Below are 18,468 nucleotides of genomic sequence, written 5' to 3'. Positions count from 1 at the left end.
CAAAACATATAACGAAGTCATTACGTCATCTTGAGTATACTTTCGACTTTGGGTTTCTTCCTTTTTCTATAAATCTGACAAAATTGACTTTTAGAAATTAAATTCTTTAAACATCAGCTTGTAAAATTATATGCAATAAACTGATTTATTTTCAACAATTTTTCTAAAGCTTCAAAGGAGCCCCAGCAAACGCTACCAGGAGAGGGGGGGTACTTCGGGCATTTCCGGATTTGTTGGGGCCGAGCCAATCATTTTCTCCCCCCTCCCTCATTCCTTGCTTCGGCACAGTACTTAAAGAATTCGAATGGGTGCGTCCACGTGTCGACGATCTATACGCTCCGGCGCAGCGCCCCATAAAACCCCCCGGATAATATATAAGCCGAGCACCTGATTGGCCCACGTGTCACCAAATACCAAAACCGCCGGTGGGTAGGGAGACAGGGAGAGAGAGAGAGAGGGAGAGCGGTTTTGAAGCTACCGTCACATAGGACTTTCCTTATATAGCATCGCGCCCTGGCGTGCAAGTACGGCCAAAAACGACGGCCGCGAAACCGCTGTTGAAGCTCCCGCCGTCGCGCCTGTAAGTTCTCCTCTCTTTTTCGGCTCCGGTCGCGCTCCGCCGTCGCCTTCTTCTTCTTCTTCTTCTTCTTCCTCTTCTTCCCCGTCGCCGCCGCCGCCTGAAACGATATTTCCCTCGCTCTTTCCTCGCATCCGATCGCGAGACCCGCGGCTGAAATCTCTCTCTCCCTCCCTCTCTCTCTCTCTCTCTCTTTCTCTCTCTCTCTCTCATGAAACTCTCGCGTAAATCGGGAGGCCTTATCTCCATCTCTTCTGCTATTTTCGTTTCCAGTTCCAATATAGGTCTCGATTTTGACTTCCCTTGGTTCTCCGCCCGAATTTTCGTTCCCTTTCTCTCTCTCTCTCTTTCTTCTCGTTCCGATCGATCTCACGCGCTTTAAATCTATGTCTCTCTCTCTCTCTCTCTCTCTTCCTCTGGGAGCTGAAGCTCGGTCGCAAGCTTGACGGGGATGGGGAGGGGGAAGATAGTGATACGGAGGATCGACAACACGACGAGCAGGCAGGTGACGTTCTCGAAGCGGAGGAATGGATTGTTGAAGAAGGCGAGGGAGCTCGCCATCCTGTGCGACGCCGAGGTCGGGGTCGTCATCTTCTCCAGCACCGGCAAGCTCTACGACTTCGCCAGCTCCAGGTCAGTGGCTTCCCTCTCTCGTTTCCGAGCTCTTTCTACGCATTCGATGATCCGTACGTCTGGTTAAGATTATTTTTCCTGCTGTGTCGCACGGATAAACAAGAAAGTTCTAATGAAAAAAGGAGAGGTAAAGTTTTTCTGTACCATTTCACTTTAACAAATAGGTTCTTTGTGGCCGTTAGCGGTCTCTGTGGTTATTCGATGCGTGTCGATCCCCAATCGCCGGAGGTTTAATCACTTTGGCATTAGCATTTTTCTAGCCGTTGGACATTGACAGATCTCCAGGTGCATAGAGATTTAGTTGGAGGGAGGTGAGAAAGAGGATGATGATGATGAGGATGAGGATGATGATGATGTTGCTAGGTTGCTGGACTTGACTCAGTTAGGATCATCTTCCCTGTGCCATCTCTGATATGCTACTTTTATGGTGACGTTGACATTATCATATAGTCGCAAAGCTAATTTCGTGTTTAGTCCAAGAGGATTCGAAGCTATTGAGCAAGATTTGGTTAGTGGAGAAATTACTGGTTTTGTTCACCAAAAGTTTCATATACAAACCCAATTAAGCCCTGCAACATTAGCCCTAAATCCCCAGCCTATGAGATACAATCTTAACCTTGTGGATCAAGTAAGATGAGACGGAGATAAGTAACTGAAGGTTGTGAAACACTACATGGTTTGGGATTTTTATTGAGACTTTAGTTCAATGAAACGGGCCTTCTCTTTTATCCAAGGGTGACTCCATTATCGTTTTCTATTGGACTGACCTAGGATCGACCTCCGTTAGTCCTTGAACGCAACATCATTCTAGTGCCTAAGAAAGCTTAAGATGTTTGAAAGATCTTAAAAGTTCCAACCATCTCTCTATTTGAACTGTCATCATCTATTTATAACCTCTATCTTGGACTTTATTATTGTATTTTAGGGCACTCTTCCAAATGAAACGAATCTAGTGTTCACGCCTTTCTCTTCATGTGCACCATGTGCTCTCTTATTTTCTTTCGGTGTCGGCCACCATTAGCATAATAGTCCATATGACAATCTCGTACTCTTTACTGCAAAACCAGCTTTTGGGTTTTGGAAACACTTTTGAGAATCTAAGTTAGTGGAAGACCATAACTAAATAATATTTATCCTCCATCTTAGTAAATCTTTTTGCAACCATATCCATATCCACTATAATTTAAACCTCAAATGATATACAGAGCATTTTCAAGAGTAATTATAGCATACACTGTCAGTGTCAAAAAAAAAAAAATCCCAAATCTACTTTTGGTATTATGAATAGCGAGAGATTGAATGTTTAAAAACCTTAAATGAAGAATATTAAGATGTTATGTGTACAACTTTCTTCATACTAGCAATGTATGCTATGATTTTGTTATTTTTAGAACAATGTCTTATCTCAAGATAAAAAAATCTACTCTACCTCTTGTATTGCTCTAGGATCTTGTTTACTTCAATTCTTCCCTAATCTAAACAAGCTTGTTAGTAGACTTAGCCTTTGCACTAAGTAAGTGATTCATCGAATCAATAAGCCGTGAGTCACCTTTATTGGAAATCTCATATAGTAAAGTAGTACAATATTAGAGTGATCGGTTTTAAAGTGGATTGGTTCCAATCTAGAAGTGACAACCGACTCTGTTACCTCCGGTTCCAAAAGTGGAATTGGAAATGGAACAGAATCAGCTGTAGCTAGTTCTACCTTGGAAGCACCCCATTTTTATGTTTTGGGTAGAAATCGAAATTATTATTATAAGATATGAAAGTTGCGTAGTTTCATTATAGAAAATATTGATTAGTCAATTCTTGGTCAGTTAATCATACCAAAGACCATGGTTCAAATTTCGATGCTTGCAAATTTATTTATTTTTTTTCAAAGAAAAAAAAGAAGAGGCTCACAAGTTCAACCCTAGTACCGCCTTTGAAAAGGAATACAAATTAGTCTAGGTTTGTTCTAGATTCTGGAATTGGAATTGAATCGGGGCCTTTAAAGAGGGAAACAAATCAGTCCTAGGCTGATTCTAGGTTCCCAAAATCAGAACTGAATTAGTTCTTAATAGAATCAACTTGGAATTGAATCGGCGAGGTCGATTCCAGGCGATTCCTAGATTGAACTAAATCATTCACCTTGATACAACACCGAGTCTTTTGCCATAAGGCATGTATTATTTATACACTTCCCATCGTCCAATAACCACACATTTCCATTGATTACCTCGATGCCACATCATTTGTTCCATAAAGCCAATCACGTATCAAATTACCTAGTATGTCTCACAATACTCTCCAGATATGGTGTGTGATTTTTGTTCATTCTTATCCCCTTGTGACATTAGAAACGTGCCATAAACCCCACCTATTATTGGGGCCCAGTTTACTCTCCACGCCCTCACAATCATTATAGGTCCACTAGTGTCTGCTGGGTTCGTTAGTGAAACACACTTACTGGAATAGATCCTGCTCCAAAAGGATAGAACGTGATATAGGATTTTACACAATACTAGTACATATGTCATAATACCTTGCATATATTATGTTACATGAATAAAAATACAATGCTTTTATTTAAAATGACATTTAATTGTGCGCAATTAGATAGTATCATCATTACCTTAATGTTTACACATAACTAGAGCGGGAGAACAACTTACGTTTTGAGGAGCCCTGGAAGGTTCATTCTACTAAACTGTTCTCCATGTCTCCAAGCTATCTGGGAAAACATATCCAAGTTCAAGTAGAAATAATAGTGTGACTATAGATGGTGACCTCGAGGAAAAAAAGGTTCCGGGTATATGTGGTTTGAATAAGATCTTTGTCTGTTTGCTAAGATGTTCGGAAGATGAAAAAGATTAATTAGAGATGAGTTGAAATGCATGGCGTGAGCTAAATTCTTGTTTTAGATGTTTAGGCTTCTGCTGTTTAGACCTTAAAATGATGCAAATGATATAGAGAGGGTGGAAGTTATGCCACAGACGAATAATGAGAGAAAGTAATATGGATTTTGTGAACAAATTAAGTTTCAAGTATATGTTTGAAAGATGTCATCAATGTTGTAATCTCAGGTGATTTAAGAAGGGGTGAATAATATGTAGCGATAATTATGAAGACGAGGTGTCTAGGTAAGGGGGCCATCCAATGGAAATGAATGTACAAAAAAATGTTACCTTGAGAAGATATTTTACATTTAGGTAGCAAGATCGAAGATATCGGTATCCATTCTAAAGCTGGTCTGATCAGGACATAATTTTTGGACCTCTGAAATATTTCAAACAGGCTGATAAACATTGAAAAGATCTTATATCTTATTGAGAATAGGAGAAGACTTGAAAATTATTATCACGTACCTTCCGCAACAAGCATTCGTTGTTTTCAACTATTCTCCTAACAACAGATCATCTCATCATATTAAAAATTGCGTAGAGAAAAAATTTCAGAGCAAGCCTGTTGAAGAACGAAAATTCTGATGTCATTTCTTATTCGCCAGAATTCAAAAAGAGTAGAGAGAAGATTTCAGAACCATCCTGATGAAAAGTAGAAAGAAATGTTTTTCCCTTGCTAGACTCCAATACCCAGCGACTACTCCATCCTATAACTCATCAGTCTGTCGATGAAACTGATATAGCAAACATCAAATGATTCCAACCTCTCTGTGAAATGATTAAGTCAGAGAATATAGAGGAGAATGAGATCCAGTTTCAGCATCATGCTTACAAAAGACGCACAAGCATCAAGGCAAATCCCAGTTTGAGTAATCCTTTTTTCTGGAGACAGCCGATATAGAAGAGCAAGCCATGAAATAAGACTTTGTCTTGGGATATTTGGTATGCGTACCGTCCAACTCCAGGCAATGAAGGCTATAGAGTAGCTAGAGAAGAAGCTACTGTCAGTTTACCACTTTTTCAAGGCTCTCCGCGTAGCAGTATCCATCGGAGTTTTATAGCATCCATCGCTGGTGTAATAATATGGTTCCACAAACGGCTCAATCCCTCATTGATTTAGCAATTGTAACTGTCCACTGTTTTATTTACCACCAATACAATGACGGATGAAGCTGCTTGTTGAACTCTTACATTGGCGATGTAGGTTAATTAATACATATCCTTTTTTAAAACATCCAAATATATAACCCTGTAAAGGGTCCTACAGTAGACGAAATAGCACGCTAGAAGTTTATGCAATATTAGTGCTTTGCTATTATCTAAGTGAGATCTTAGAATTCTTAGTAGATAATGAATAACACAATATTACACTTTGCGTACGTTTTAGGTAATTAAAGATTGACTTGGCCTGTTTCATGCGAGTTATGTGAAGATATCCTTAAGTCACTTGTAGTCCAAAGCAAATAAAGAATATTGCAATTGTCTACATCAAGTAGAAGCTCATCTCGCATAGAAAAGAGTAAAATTTGTCTCCTTTCTTTAGTATATTTTCATAACTCTCTTCCACCAAAGTAACCACGCAACTTAACCAGAATTAAACCTTGTTGTGAACGAGATTTTTGACTTCTCCAAACCGTGTCGAACTTTTCAGGTGCTTTTAGACAAAACTGAAAGCTCTCTTGCTAGATTTTGAAATATCTGTTCACTCTTTTAAGGAAGCAAGTCTCTTTTGAAAAGGGAGATATTTCCTTTAGAAGTATTCTTAACTTCATCCAAAAGAGTGTAAAAAATTCGTTTACATGGTTATCCTTATACGTTGTCGTGGGGAAGATGCTATTACATAACTACGAATGTAGAATGGATCTTTGTTGTTTAGAAAATTTTATTGCAAGTATTCTTATTTTTTCTAAATTTGGCTTTTACAAATGCCTTAGGTGGGTACTGTGTAAGAATCTGAATTCAAACATAGTTGATCTATTTCAAAAAACAAACCTCGGTAACTCACAGGGCATATACTCAAACTCAAACAGTTCGTGTAAATCGACTTTACCTAACTATTTTGAAATAACAATTCTCAATAATGTCAACCTATTGTAGCATTACTCTTACAAACATGAGGTTTGATTTCTATATATGCAGACCAACTTAATCCATTATCACAAATAAAGAAATAGCCAGAAATACATGAGAAGAATTATGTCCTAGTTCCTTCAATTTGTAGACCAAAGTACTGAAAATGCCTAAGTAGCAAGATTTGGGACAGTCGTGGTATTAAGATCTAATCAATCACATCAAGATTTGGAACATCCACGGATAAAAATGATTAGTAGCTTGTAACATATCAATTATCTTTTTTTATGTCAAGGATAAACCAAGTTATGTTTTCGAGCTTTGGGTATGCTGTTGAATTTAAGAACCATGGACTCCCCCCACAAAACTACTAATTCAAAAACACTACTGGAATGGCCCGACAGCAATACCAGGATAGTTGAGAATAACATGGACAAGGAGATGCTGCATCATAGCTAGAATCGGACATGATACCAGTAAAAGAAAATGAACTTATACTGAGTATAACCCCATGGAAATAGGCAAGCTAGTGTCGGCCTCAAGCCAATGCTGATAGAAATGGAGAGAGATTATACGGAAGCAACATGTGACGTCTTTCAATCTTAAAACCTGTTAAAAAATTTTGGATGTGTGCGTGCGGAAGCATGGTTTTGATATTAGTTATAGTTTTTGGTTAGTGACGTTGTGTGCAAGTGTACAATATAGTTTGTAGAGGATGGACAAGCGATGAGATGGGATAGTTTAAGGGATAAACACAAATTTTTATGAGACAAAGGATAGTTTTACTAGTTTATGAAAATAATTTTATAATAGTTGAAGGAAGTGTTGGTGGAGGAGTTTCATGATATGGTGTATATTCTCATGCTCCTCTCACACTATTACATCAATGGGTTGCGGCTTTTTTATAGGCATTTCACTGACTAAGTACAGCCGCCTTAGAAGATTCTGGACTTCTCTTGAATGCTGTCCTTTTCTTCTTTCTTCCTCTAGAGACTTGCTTCTACACTTTTCTTTGCCACCTAAACTAGATTTTCTTTTTTAAGGTTTTTTCTTGACTTTTCTAGCTAATATCAATCTTGAAGTTTCTAGAAAGTTTTAGAGAAAATGGATCACAATTTCCAACAAAACCGAAGAAACAGTGCCTAGTTTTGCGCATATGTTGCCATATGCTCATCGAAGGCTCATTGAATAGGAGGCGCATGTTGCCATGTGCTCATCGAAGGCTCATTGAATAGGATTTGAAACTTTTGGCCATGGGGCTTCATTTTGAGACTTCTGTTTCATGCAAGCTTTTGGTGCAATGAAAAGCATAATAAACCGTGATCATGGTATGAGGAACATAAAAAATCTTTTAGCATCTGTTTGTGCCTCCAGCATTTTTTGACATATTGTTAATTAGTAGCATTTATTAATGATATGCTTATTCAAAAGCGTCAATATAATACTTTGAACATTTTTTCTTCAACCTATAGACCAAAGTATTGAAAATGCCTAAGTAGCAAGATTTGGGACAGTCGCGGTATTAAGATCTAATCAATCACACCAAGATTTGGAACATCCACATATAAAAATGATTAGTAGCTTGTAACATATCAATTATCTTTTATTATGTCAAAAAATAAACCAAGTTATGCTCTCGAGCTTTGGGTATGCTGTTGAATTTAAGAACCATGAAACTTGAGAATAAAATGGACAAGGAAATGCTGCATCATAGCTAGAATCGGACATGATACCAGTAAAAGAAAATGAACTTATACTGAGTATAACCCCATGGAAATAGGCAAGCTAGTGTCGGCCTCAAGCCAATGCTGACGGAAATGGAGAGAGAGTATATGGAAGCAACATATGATGTCTTTCAATCTTAAAACCAGAGAAACAATGCTTAGTTTTGCGCATGTGTTGCATATGCTCATCGAAGGTTAATCGAATATGATTTTGAAACTTTTGGCCATGGGGCTTCATTTTGAGACTTCTGTTTCATACAAGCTTTGGTGCAATGAAAAGCATAATAAACCGTGATCATGGTATAAGGAACATAAAAAATGTTTTAAGCATCTGTTTCTGCCTCCAGCATTTTTTGGCATATTGTTCATTAGTAGCAGTAATTAATGATATGCTTACTCAAAAGTGTCAATATAATACTTTGAACACATTTTCTTCAACCAGCATGAGCAAGGTAATTGAGCGGTACGACAAATTAAAAGAAGAGACTGATCAATCTGCGAGCCCAATGGCTGAACTTAAGGTATTGTCCACTTTGCCAATCTTTTAATTTGCTTGTGCAATATCATCTGACCTTTTCATGCGTAATTTTACTGTATGGTCTGTCTCCAGAATTTTTAGTTTGTAAATATGATTCATTAGAACAAATGGAGTCAATGGATAAAACTTTTCCTTGATCTATGTGTAATTTACCTCGAAAATGAAGGCAATATATATTGAGACATAAAGCAACATATATCGAAACTACAATTGGGCAAATCTTGAAATATTGAATACAAGCCTACTCTGAAGCAAGCAACATGCCAACATCAAAGATTAGCAAGCAAGAAGAAATAAATTTGGGTGATCAATTTGAATTGTAATAGGATCATATTGGCATCAATGTCATTTTGCTTTTGAACTCTCTATGATAAAGATCTTTGCATATGCCCAATGTTGCTACTTTAAATCGATACAGATCCTTATTCATTATGACGCTATATTTGTCCCTTTCTAAAGGTTTGTTACTCTGAGATGTGATGTTCTGCAAATGAAAATTTAGCATCTTTTGGGAAACACCTTACTCAAAAAGACCTAGTAGCAATAGGATTGAGTCGTCTTCATGAACACCGTTTAGCTCCCTTTCTGAACTTTCTAGAATTTGACGTCTCCAGAAATAGAATGTGTCAGGAAGTTATGAAATTTCATATCAAGTAAAATTGGTGAGGAATGCTATCTTTCTGAAAACTAACTGCAGATTCCTTGTTCCTTATCCGGTATTAACGAGAGCTAGCTTCTACAGTCTTGGAATTGGCAGAAGTATTAGATACAGGCAGGGATGAAAGAAGTGGAAAGTGTATCTCCCATCACACAGCCACTTAGGCTTAAGCGTAAAGTCTGTTAGACAACGACAAGGCTGACAATGTAGATGGCAAGGAATGTTGGACGGTCAGATATCAAGACAAGCACAAAATGATTGAAGTAGAGATGAGAATCTTCTGGTGGGTGTATAGATATTGATGAAGATACAGTCCACATGAGTGCGCCCCAGAATAAGTTGGTATGACTTCCGTTGTTGAAGATACGACGAGAGAAACTCTCTAAGATGGTTTGCAAATTGCTTAAAATATAGAAACAGTAGAGGCTCTAATGATCTAGAACATGATACGTTACTGACAGAGATGTAGGGTGAAGGGGAAAATGGGAGGCTAAGAAGGATGCGAGCCGATACTTTCTGAGGTGTTGAATATTAGGAGGATATGGCACAAGATAGAAAAAAAGCACAATGTCAAAAAAGAATTCACCGTGACCAACCCGACTTAACCCGACTTATGGGAAAGGGGTTGTTCTTGTTCTTGTTGTTATTGGTGATTAAGTTGCCATGGTTCAATTCGGTATGGTACAAGAACTCCTAAAAAACGACATGCCCGCCCTTTCTGTGTTTGTAACCATTCCACTTGTACCACTTCATGTGTTCCTATTCAACTGCATTTTATTAGATCAAATGCAGTTATAGAGTGATTTGGGGTTATCAGCAGACACTTAGAAGCTACAAAATTAACGATGAACTGTTCCATCAATTAAAGTAGGTCCCATGCCCTAACCTATGTAAAGGAAGTTTATTGCAAAGAAAATATAAATCAATATTCTCAAAATAGACTCACTCTGTGGAAATATTTCTACCCTCTAAATGGTTCTAACACTCCTAAACTTGTTGAGTTGACGAAAATTACCTCAAAAGAACTAATTAATCAAAATCACAAATGGAAAGGGTGAAAGTTGCTACTGTTGAAAATGCAAAAATCAGACATTGTCATGAAAACACAAGACTATCAGTATTAATAAGAACAATGACATTTCATTCCATTTGTTATTTTCCATTCGTTTTTATACAGACTCATTTCCTTTCTTCTACTTATCAATGTGCTCAAGCTGATTTTTATAAAGATTTTTTTTCTTTTTGTAGTAAAATTGAACCTTGTTGATATATTTAACAGATGTTAACTTATAAAAATTGAAGTACAGAATTGTATACTACAAGAAGTTATTCCTTGTTCAACTTTAGAAAAACAATATTAATAAATATACTTTACTAGTATTCTTTTAAATTAGAATCTTGATCATTAAATATCATGAAAATACTTGAATGTTATATAGTTCTTGTAAAAAAGCAATGAACATGTAAGCTTCTCTTATTTGAATATCAAAGAAGATGGAACAGCAATTTAGGAAAGGTTGATTAAAATCATTAAATGAATTTATCTATATCAAAAGAAAATTTTCCCTGTTCTATCTATCTTACCATTTATGAGGTCTCAGTGAGGGCTATTTTGGACCATTTAAATTTTAAGATTTACTTGAGTGAAAATAGCATAATCCTTCTTCATATACAATAATTCATAATTAAGCTCTTAAGCTCCTCATTATTTTCGAAAGGGGCCCGCTAGCAGATAGTACGGTCATGCTAAAGTTGACGGTTGCATGTTGACCACAATTTTCACTTTGTGAAAGGTGGCAATCGGAGTGGAGAATTGTCGGAGGAAGGGTTTTGGTGTTTTTTTATTTATTTATTTAAGGAAAAATGTCACAATTTATTTTTCTATCTTTGTCCAACCAGATCTTTTATAATTCTATTTAATGGCATTAAAAATGTTTTCCCTTATAATGCTTCCAACCAAATCCCCAAAAAAATATACATGGATTACGTATAGGACAAAAATAATCTCACTTTTAAATGATCTGAAAATTAATGAATTACTTAAGGGATAAAGTAACCTACCATTAAGTTTTCCATCCCTACAATTGATAAATTCATTGAAAATCAACTATTTGGAAGGCTAACTTGTGGCTTGGGAGAGAAACATCTTGATTTACTAGCCTAGGTCTTTCAATTTGGGCTGCAATTCTTCTTCTTTTTTCTATTTTCTCGTTAAAACGGGCAAATTCTTGATTGAAGAAACTACAAGTGTGAAAGATGTTTTGCATCCGTGCTGTTGCTAATGTTAATTCGTTTCTCTTGAAATAAAAATGTTTAATTTTTTTTTTTGCACTTAATATAAAAAAATCTGACACCGATAATGTTAATAATTTTCTTTTTATTCCCTTATTTTTATTTTGGCTTTTCTTTTTTAATATAAAAATTCCACTCGGTGACCTACCCAGCGGGGTTCATGATTTTCCCAGGGTCATCTAGTTTCTTTGGGAAAATATGTGGTGCGCACTGTACCGTTACCCTCCTACGAGTGTCGGTGTCGTCATTCTCTGATTTCACTTGTCGAAACGGAAAGAAATCTTTCGTGCATAACTTACTGCGTGGGTGACTGGAAGCCTTTTTTTGTAAAGGGACAGTGCTCCTTTGACGCCTGATGAAATTTTGTCTGTCATTCAAAAAAAAAAAAAAAAAAAACCTTGATTTTTCCCCATAGATTCGGGTAAGAATTCGTTAAACACCAAACTTTGAAAAAAAAATCAAATTACCCCCACCCATTTAGTTACAAGCATTGATTTTGTTAATGTTTTTTTTTCTATTGGCATGTGCCACGCATGACTTTCGAGGTTTTTTTTTTTTGGTAAAATCATGACTTTCGAGGTTGCGAGGTGCATTTTCCTTGAAACTGGCTGATTATATCCTTTCTTCCAAGTTTATATAAATGATAGGACAAAAGACAATCATAATAAACAAAAATGAAAAATCAAGCTTAAAAACTGGGTTTGCCCGACATTTCAACTTAGTAGAAAGCTTCGGACTTAAAAAAACCAAAAAAAAAAAAAAAAAAAAAACCAAGTAGAAAGCCGGGGAAATTCGTAGAAAGACCCAAAAAGAAACTAAGTTTGCCCCAGTTCTCGCTTTGATTATCGAGCCACCATTAGATTAGAGTATGGATCAACTTCAACTGGGGAGTAAGGAAGGAAGAGAGAAGAGGGGGTGTTTTTTTTTTTTTTTTTTTTTTTGGGGGGGGAGGAGGGAGGAGGAGGGATGGGGTTGGGGGGGGAGAGAGAGAAGAATGACAATTAACGATTCAAGCTAGTGGTATCCTGTAAGAGAATGTGTTCTGTAGTTGCCTGGAGAGACTTTTGATTTATCAAACGACCATGCGTTTCCATATATACACCATATATACACTATCCCCTTTCTAGCACACGACGTTATCAAACATTTCGACTGCCCAAATCCCGGCGTATCACTAACTTATGCAAGTTTTGTTCCGCAGTATTGGCAGAGGGAAGCAGCAATATTAAGGCAACAACTGCAGCATCTCCAAGAAAACCACCGGTGCATCTTCTCTTCTCAAGCATTTTCTTCACATTTCTTATAGCAATGCTTCCATGGTGCCTGGATACGACAGATAGCTTTTCTGCTAACGAAAAACATTACAGTAACATAAGGTGAACATTAGTATCTGGACAAAGAATCATACATCGAAGTAATAAATAATGATGTCTCTGGCATGACATTACATAGAACACGATTTTTCAAAGCTATATTATTGTTTATTAGAAAACCCTTCACAACGGTTTTGATATGTAGCATGTCTTTCCCTCACTGCATTAGATATTACTCTTAAGCATCCAGGCTGTCATGCTTCTCTTGCAAATGCATCCTCATTGGATTTGCTAAAGGAAAGGACATATTAAGTTTTCTACCCCTTACGCATCTCCACGACCAAAAACAAGAAAGAACACTTGAAAACAACTCACCGCTTCTGCATTCCGCATTCCGATCTTACAAATCTCTGGGCATTTCAAAAGGCACGACTTTAGCACTAATAAATGCACGCAAGCCAAGGGGGTAATAGGAAACTCATTCATGCATTTGACGGAGGTCCAAATTTTTTTTATTTTTTCCTAAAGGTTCCATGGCCTAAACTCCTTTGCCATCCCAAGGTAGGTCTTCAGATCCTGGAATTCCAGCGCTAGGTGGAAGGATCCAGTTCAGTTAAAGGCCTCACAACTTCATTTAAATTGTGGAACATTTCTAAAAAGCACGCAACCGTGCCACACCCCCTCCCCCCAAAAAAAAAAAAAAAAAAACGAATTTGAATTGTGGCAGAGCTCAACATCATATGTTTCACAAGAAGGGAAGGACAGGCAGCACATAGGGTAATGGAACAGTTGCAGATGAGGCAGTCGTCATCCGCATCATGGGAAGAAAATGAGCCATGAGCCTGTTGCTTTATAAACTATGTTTCCATAAAGAATAGCAATTAGTGTAAACTGAACTTAAGGGTTGTAAAATCAAAAGCTTCGTTTTGCAGACCCTGAGAAACCTCTGAGTTACAGATTTGTATCTATGAGTCTTTGATTTCATTTCATATTCAACTCCACAAAAATCTAAGACATTGGTCAGATGATAGACTCACTAGGCTAACTATACTTACGCACGATGCTGACAGGCAAATGATGGGAGAAGAACTCTCAGGCTTGAGCATCAAAGAATTGCGGAATTTGGAGAACCAATTGGAAATGAGTCTCCGCGGTGTCCGCACAAAAAAGGTTCACTTCTTACATGCTTATTCATAGGATTGATCCAACTCGCTTCCAAGTATCTTGCAAGACAAACAGGCTTCATTACTTTTGCAGGACCAAGTTTTAATGGAAGAAGTACGGGAGCTGAACAGAAAGGTAGAGTATTTAACTCAGTCAGACTTGCTCACTTTGCTATCTGTTCCTCATTCAGGCTACTAAATTTCAACCACAAATCCCTGCAGGGAAACCTCCTTCACCAGGAAAACTTGGAACTGCATAAGAAAGAAAATCTATTTAAACAAGAGAACATGGAATTGTACAAGAAGGTATTAATCTTAACACTACAAAGTTCTGCCAAAGTTATTTACCTCAGATTCCATACTCTGTCTGACAAAAATGTTCCATATCCCAGGTCTATGGCACAAGAGATGCAAATAACATAAATGGAGCACACGCGAGTCTTCTACCAAATAAACCAAGCAATGATGAAGATGCTCAAGTACCTATCCATCTCCAACTAAGCCAGCCGCATCATCAGAACTGTGAGACGTCATCTAGAACTACAAACTTAGGGTATATAGCTTCTCTCGACATATACTTCAATTTTTGAAGGTCACATGCTTACAAACTTTTTGACCAAATTCTACTTTACCGATATTGAAACAGATTGCAGCTGCATTAGCAAACTGGGTGCAACAACTGCAGAAGTACATTATTGAGTCTCTATCAAGGGACCATGCAAACAAAGTAATGTTTCTTTGACTGAGATATTGTATAAGAGCCAAAGCTATTCAGCCAGACATGTTCATAGGGGTTGATTAGATTAGCTTTGAGCAACCATCTGTTAATGATATAAGCCGATGAGATCATATTAACTGTCACAAATAAAGACGAATTCAAAAGCCGAAATATCATTATGCAATGCTTAGTGAAACCAGGGAGGAAATATAGGCATATGTATCTGATCTATCATTCTCCTAGGAAATTAAGAATTACATGGAACAAAAAACCTAAGAAGATTCACACACTTGGAAAATGTCAACACACTGAGATTTCGTTCAGCTTTACATTTGTACAATCATATGATGCAGCAACTCCTAGAGATTAGTTTAGCCCAGAGATTATTTTATAGCTTCTGCCGTTTTCAACAAACATCAAAACAGCCCAAACTAAGTTGCAGCAGCAAACCGCCTTATGAGATAAAACAGATAAAAAATTGCTGAAGGTAATGAACACAACGAGCATTGAAACGTTCTATCCTAACGATGTAAGATTTGATCATTTTTGCTAGGTGAAGAACATGAACATGCGTGTTAACTGCGAACGGCAGACTCAAGTGTCTAATGAACTAGAAGAATCAATGAGAAAATTACAGATGCTGCTTTTCTCAACACAAAGAGAACCATGGAATGAATGAATTACAAAGTTTCTCTTAAAAAAGAAATCATCTAAGTCAGATCAGCAGCATTCTTCCTGCCATTTTATGATGTAAGGCACTAGAAAATCTCAAATTCTTCTGTCTAAAATTTTTTATTTCTTCTATACGACAGGACCAGCGTCATGAAATACGTGAAGTACCTTTAATGACATCTTCAGATCCCTCTTTCCATTAAAACTTAGCCACACAAGAACTATTAATTACAGCTTTTTAGGCCACCAAAGAGATAAATTGTTCTTGGGGAATGCAAAAGGCAACACACTCAGATTTTCCAAGCTAGGGGCAACAATAATGTTCACAGAATAATTTAATGATCAGAAGCTCATGAATACAAAGAATATACTCACATACTTCTGCTAAATCTCTGTTCCAACAGCAGACGGTCTTCCCCTTTCCTTACAAGAACATAAGTTACCTTGTATATTAGGATGTTAACATATGTTTTTCTTTATGCAGGGACAACCGGGAAGAGCTATGAAAGTACGATGCAACTGGAGATCAAGCACACACCTCAATAAAGAAGCTAATGACCCAACTGCAATTCAGATAGATAACTTTCAAGTTGATGGAATCTACTAGGTGTAGTGTTTCTGGGTTGAATATTAAACTTCGATCTCAGAAACAAAATGGAATCAACAATCTACACCGGTATTGAGCATATTCATGCTCGTGAAATTATCTGATTGAGAATAAGCCAAAACTTTTCACAGAATTCATAGACACTTTCTCGTGTGCATATTTTGGCTTCTTCAGCCCATAAAGACCCATTATGGTTACATATGAAAGTGTGTGACATACAAAGTGGACCACAACTCAAATGTCGAATATGATTGCACTTGCTAAACCATTTTATCAGTTCCCCTAAGAACGATAACAAGTTTTGCCAGAAACAGCAAAAGTAGAGAATATAAAGTGGCAGAGAAGTCTGGTATTGTGCAGATAGGAACCAAGAGCCACACCTGCCATTAAGATTTGCCACCTAGTAACATCATGTTTAGCATACAATAGAATCTGCTAAATAATGTTGAAGCTGATACGCTGCACCTTTTACCATAACCAAAAAGAATGAGCTGAAGCTTCATTTTACAATTTGAATCACAAGCAATTGGTAATTTGATGTCCTTCATGGCATTGTGTATCACTTGACCGTATGATTAATTTTTATATCTTTCATGAACATATGATGTAGTAAAGGATCAAGTGATTTCTTGAAAACATAACCAGGAAGTGAATACAATTCAACATCAGTATAAGGCATTTCAAGCATGCCAGCAAAGCAGTTGACAAGAGCCTTGTCAAAGTCACAAAATGTGGGAGACTTTGCTGAAATAGTTTGTCCAAGTACTAGACTCATGAGCACTGATGTGAAGCTATTTAATATTTTCTCAAGAAGCTACAGCAAAGAATAAGAATCTTCAATTAATCAATCCCTCCACGAGAAAGCATTCTCAACATATTCTCAGCTAATACCCAACTTGGCAGCATCCACTTGGTAACGTTTTCTGGTGGGGTGCCAAAAATAATATCCTACCTTGATACTACTAGCCCAAAAGGATCAAGATAGAAAACAAACCCATCCATCTTATAGCCCAAATAGATTTATTTGGCTTAAGCCAGGCCCCAAGATAAAAGACCTCGTAAGGAATTCTAGATGCTAGAACCCATCATAGTCTGATAATTAAATAGTCCTCCCATGTTTAAATTAGTCTTCATGGACCATTTAAGTGCCATGGCACAATGGGCATAAAGCATCCCCAAAACATTTTTAATCACGAGGTTCAACTTTTACAAATAAATAAATAATACTCAAGCATCTGAGTCTAAAGAAATCAAATCCATAGAATATGATGGCAAAGATACCCTGAGATATAGAAATTCAATACAGAGTGGGATCCAACAGAGAGAATACAGTGGACCAACTGGAGGTTTTTCAAGTTCATCCCGCATCATGCCCTCGCAAGGATCATTTAACTTCTCTAGTGGATGAATGGTGTGGAATCAAGATGGCTAATGTTGGGACCTTTACTAGGTAAAACTGCTAATAAGATAATAAAACTTGAATACCATTAAGAAGAGCTGGTTCTCTCATTTAAAACCTCGTCCATTCTGCATAACGCATACAGGCTGCACATTAAGATTTTTTCAGGGGACAAAAGACCTAAGTTGCAAAGAGCAAGAGCTCTGTTCCAATAAAACCTACATGTGGATGCAATATATATATATATATATAAATATATATATATAAAACCATGAGTCTCCAGATTAATCCATGTGAAAAGAATGTGTGTGTGTGTGTGTGTGTGTGTGTAACTCTACAACATAACAATGCAGGCATTACCTACTGCTACTTGTTCCATTCAATTGCATTTTGCCACTACGTTCAAAATAGTTAAATGTGTGGAGACACCAAAAATAAAACTCATCATGATAAAGATACATAGATGATAGAAATTACAATTAGAAACAAATATGCCGCAAAAGAAGTTAGTATTGCACCACGTAAGTGTAAGATCAGAAGTTCTGAATTTATATGGGGGCACTTAGCCACATCAAAATGGCAAATTTCGAATTCTCTAGCCATAAGATTTGACTCAAGAGAGACTCTAAACGGGGATTGAGACAAAAAGTATACATCATGAGGACCCTTTATCTTGGCATCTTTTGCATTATATTTCTTTACGTGGACTACATGGTGGGTACTTTCATAGAGGAATCTTCGTATGGGGATCAAGGATTTAAATGACGTACACATGATAGAAGTACGGTACAAAACGCCTTTTCCCATGATTGGTGAAAACAACTTAGTTGTACTACTGGTCTTCCCACTGAAGTAAATGGTAATCTAATGGGCCTTCTAGAGGCCATTTCTAGTTATATTGCTAGAGATCATCTCCTTAGGCTTTTGAAAAAACAAAGCACGAAAAGAACCATCTAGGAATAAAAAATCCCCTAAAGTGGTTGCGAAAGCCAAATGAAGACTGAAAAGTAGTATTAAGTGTTGAACCATTCGAAGCCATCTGCTACCTCCATTTTAATAACCTGGAAGGGTAACAAAACTATTGCCAAATCCACCAAATTCACAGTCCAATCTCTCTACAGTGCCAGTCCTTGACCCCTTTTTCTACTGAGGCCACATAGCCATGAATGACTTTGACCTCAACTGTGTATTTGAAATCTTTTTTCATTTGTGTGCTCTTCTT

General features: G+C 37.2%; 1 protein-coding gene and 1 long non-coding RNA gene across 8 annotated transcripts; one reads left to right on the top strand and one right to left on the bottom strand.

Annotated features, from left to right (window-relative positions):
* The first annotated feature begins 440 nt into the window (after positions 1-440).
* On the top strand, positions 441-15,980 carry LOC104451810 (MADS-box transcription factor 23). 5 transcript variants are annotated; one of them, XR_005552181.1, is made up of 10 exons: positions 441-580; positions 1,007-1,210; positions 8,329-8,407; positions 12,576-12,637; positions 13,758-13,857; positions 13,945-13,986; positions 14,073-14,156; positions 14,243-14,403; positions 14,497-14,577; positions 15,725-15,980. XR_005552181.1 is itself a non-coding variant. In XM_039315547.1 (9 exons), the coding sequence occupies exons 2-9, from the start codon at positions 1,029-1,031 to the stop codon at positions 14,510-14,512; spliced, it is 726 nt and encodes a 241-aa protein (XP_039171481.1). In that variant the 5' UTR covers positions 441-580; positions 1,007-1,028; the 3' UTR covers positions 14,513-14,727. The 5 variants fall into 5 exon arrangements, 3 of the variants coding, with proteins under 3 accessions (XP_039171481.1, XP_039171479.1, XP_039171480.1); XR_005552180.1 differs by having other exon boundaries at positions 14,243-14,577; XM_039315547.1 differs by lacking the exon at positions 15,725-15,980 and having other exon boundaries at positions 14,497-14,727.
* Positions 12,370-14,339, bottom strand: LOC120294841. 3 transcript variants are annotated; one of them, XR_005552183.1, is made up of 3 exons: positions 14,199-14,339; positions 14,019-14,102; positions 12,376-13,910 (listed from the first exon to the last, which is right to left on the bottom strand). It is a non-coding gene; the product is annotated as an uncharacterized LOC120294841 (long non-coding RNA). The 3 variants fall into 3 exon arrangements; XR_005552184.1 differs by lacking the exon at positions 14,199-14,339 and having other exon boundaries at positions 12,398-12,719; positions 13,743-13,910; positions 14,019-14,160; XR_005552182.1 differs by lacking the exon at positions 14,199-14,339 and having other exon boundaries at positions 12,370-13,910; positions 14,019-14,192.
* Positions 15,981-18,468: the final 2,488 nt, after the last annotated feature.

The sequence above is a fragment of the Eucalyptus grandis genome, chromosome 6 (assembly GCF_016545825.1).
Source record: "Eucalyptus grandis isolate ANBG69807.140 chromosome 6, ASM1654582v1, whole genome shotgun sequence".
NCBI classification, from domain to species: Eukaryota; Viridiplantae; Streptophyta; class Magnoliopsida; order Myrtales; family Myrtaceae; genus Eucalyptus; species Eucalyptus grandis.
The sequence above is the reverse complement of the archived record's forward strand: the minus strand, read 5'-3'. Positions and strand labels throughout refer to the sequence as shown.

What these genes read in the sequence shown, in the direction of transcription:
- LOC104451810 (XM_039315545.1), top strand. Translation starts at nt 1,029, where the DNA reads ATGGGGAGGGGGAAGATAGTGATACGGAGGATCGACAACACGACGAGC. An exon ending in GCCCAATGGCTGAACTTAAG is followed by an intron (nt 8,408 to 12,575) that starts GTATTGTCCACT and finishes TTTGTTCCGCAG; the next exon opens with TATTGGCAGAGGGAAGCAGC. An exon ending in CATCTCCAAGAAAACCACCG is followed by an intron (nt 12,638 to 13,757) that starts GTGCATCTTCTC and finishes CGATGCTGACAG; the next exon opens with GCAAATGATGGGAGAAGAAC.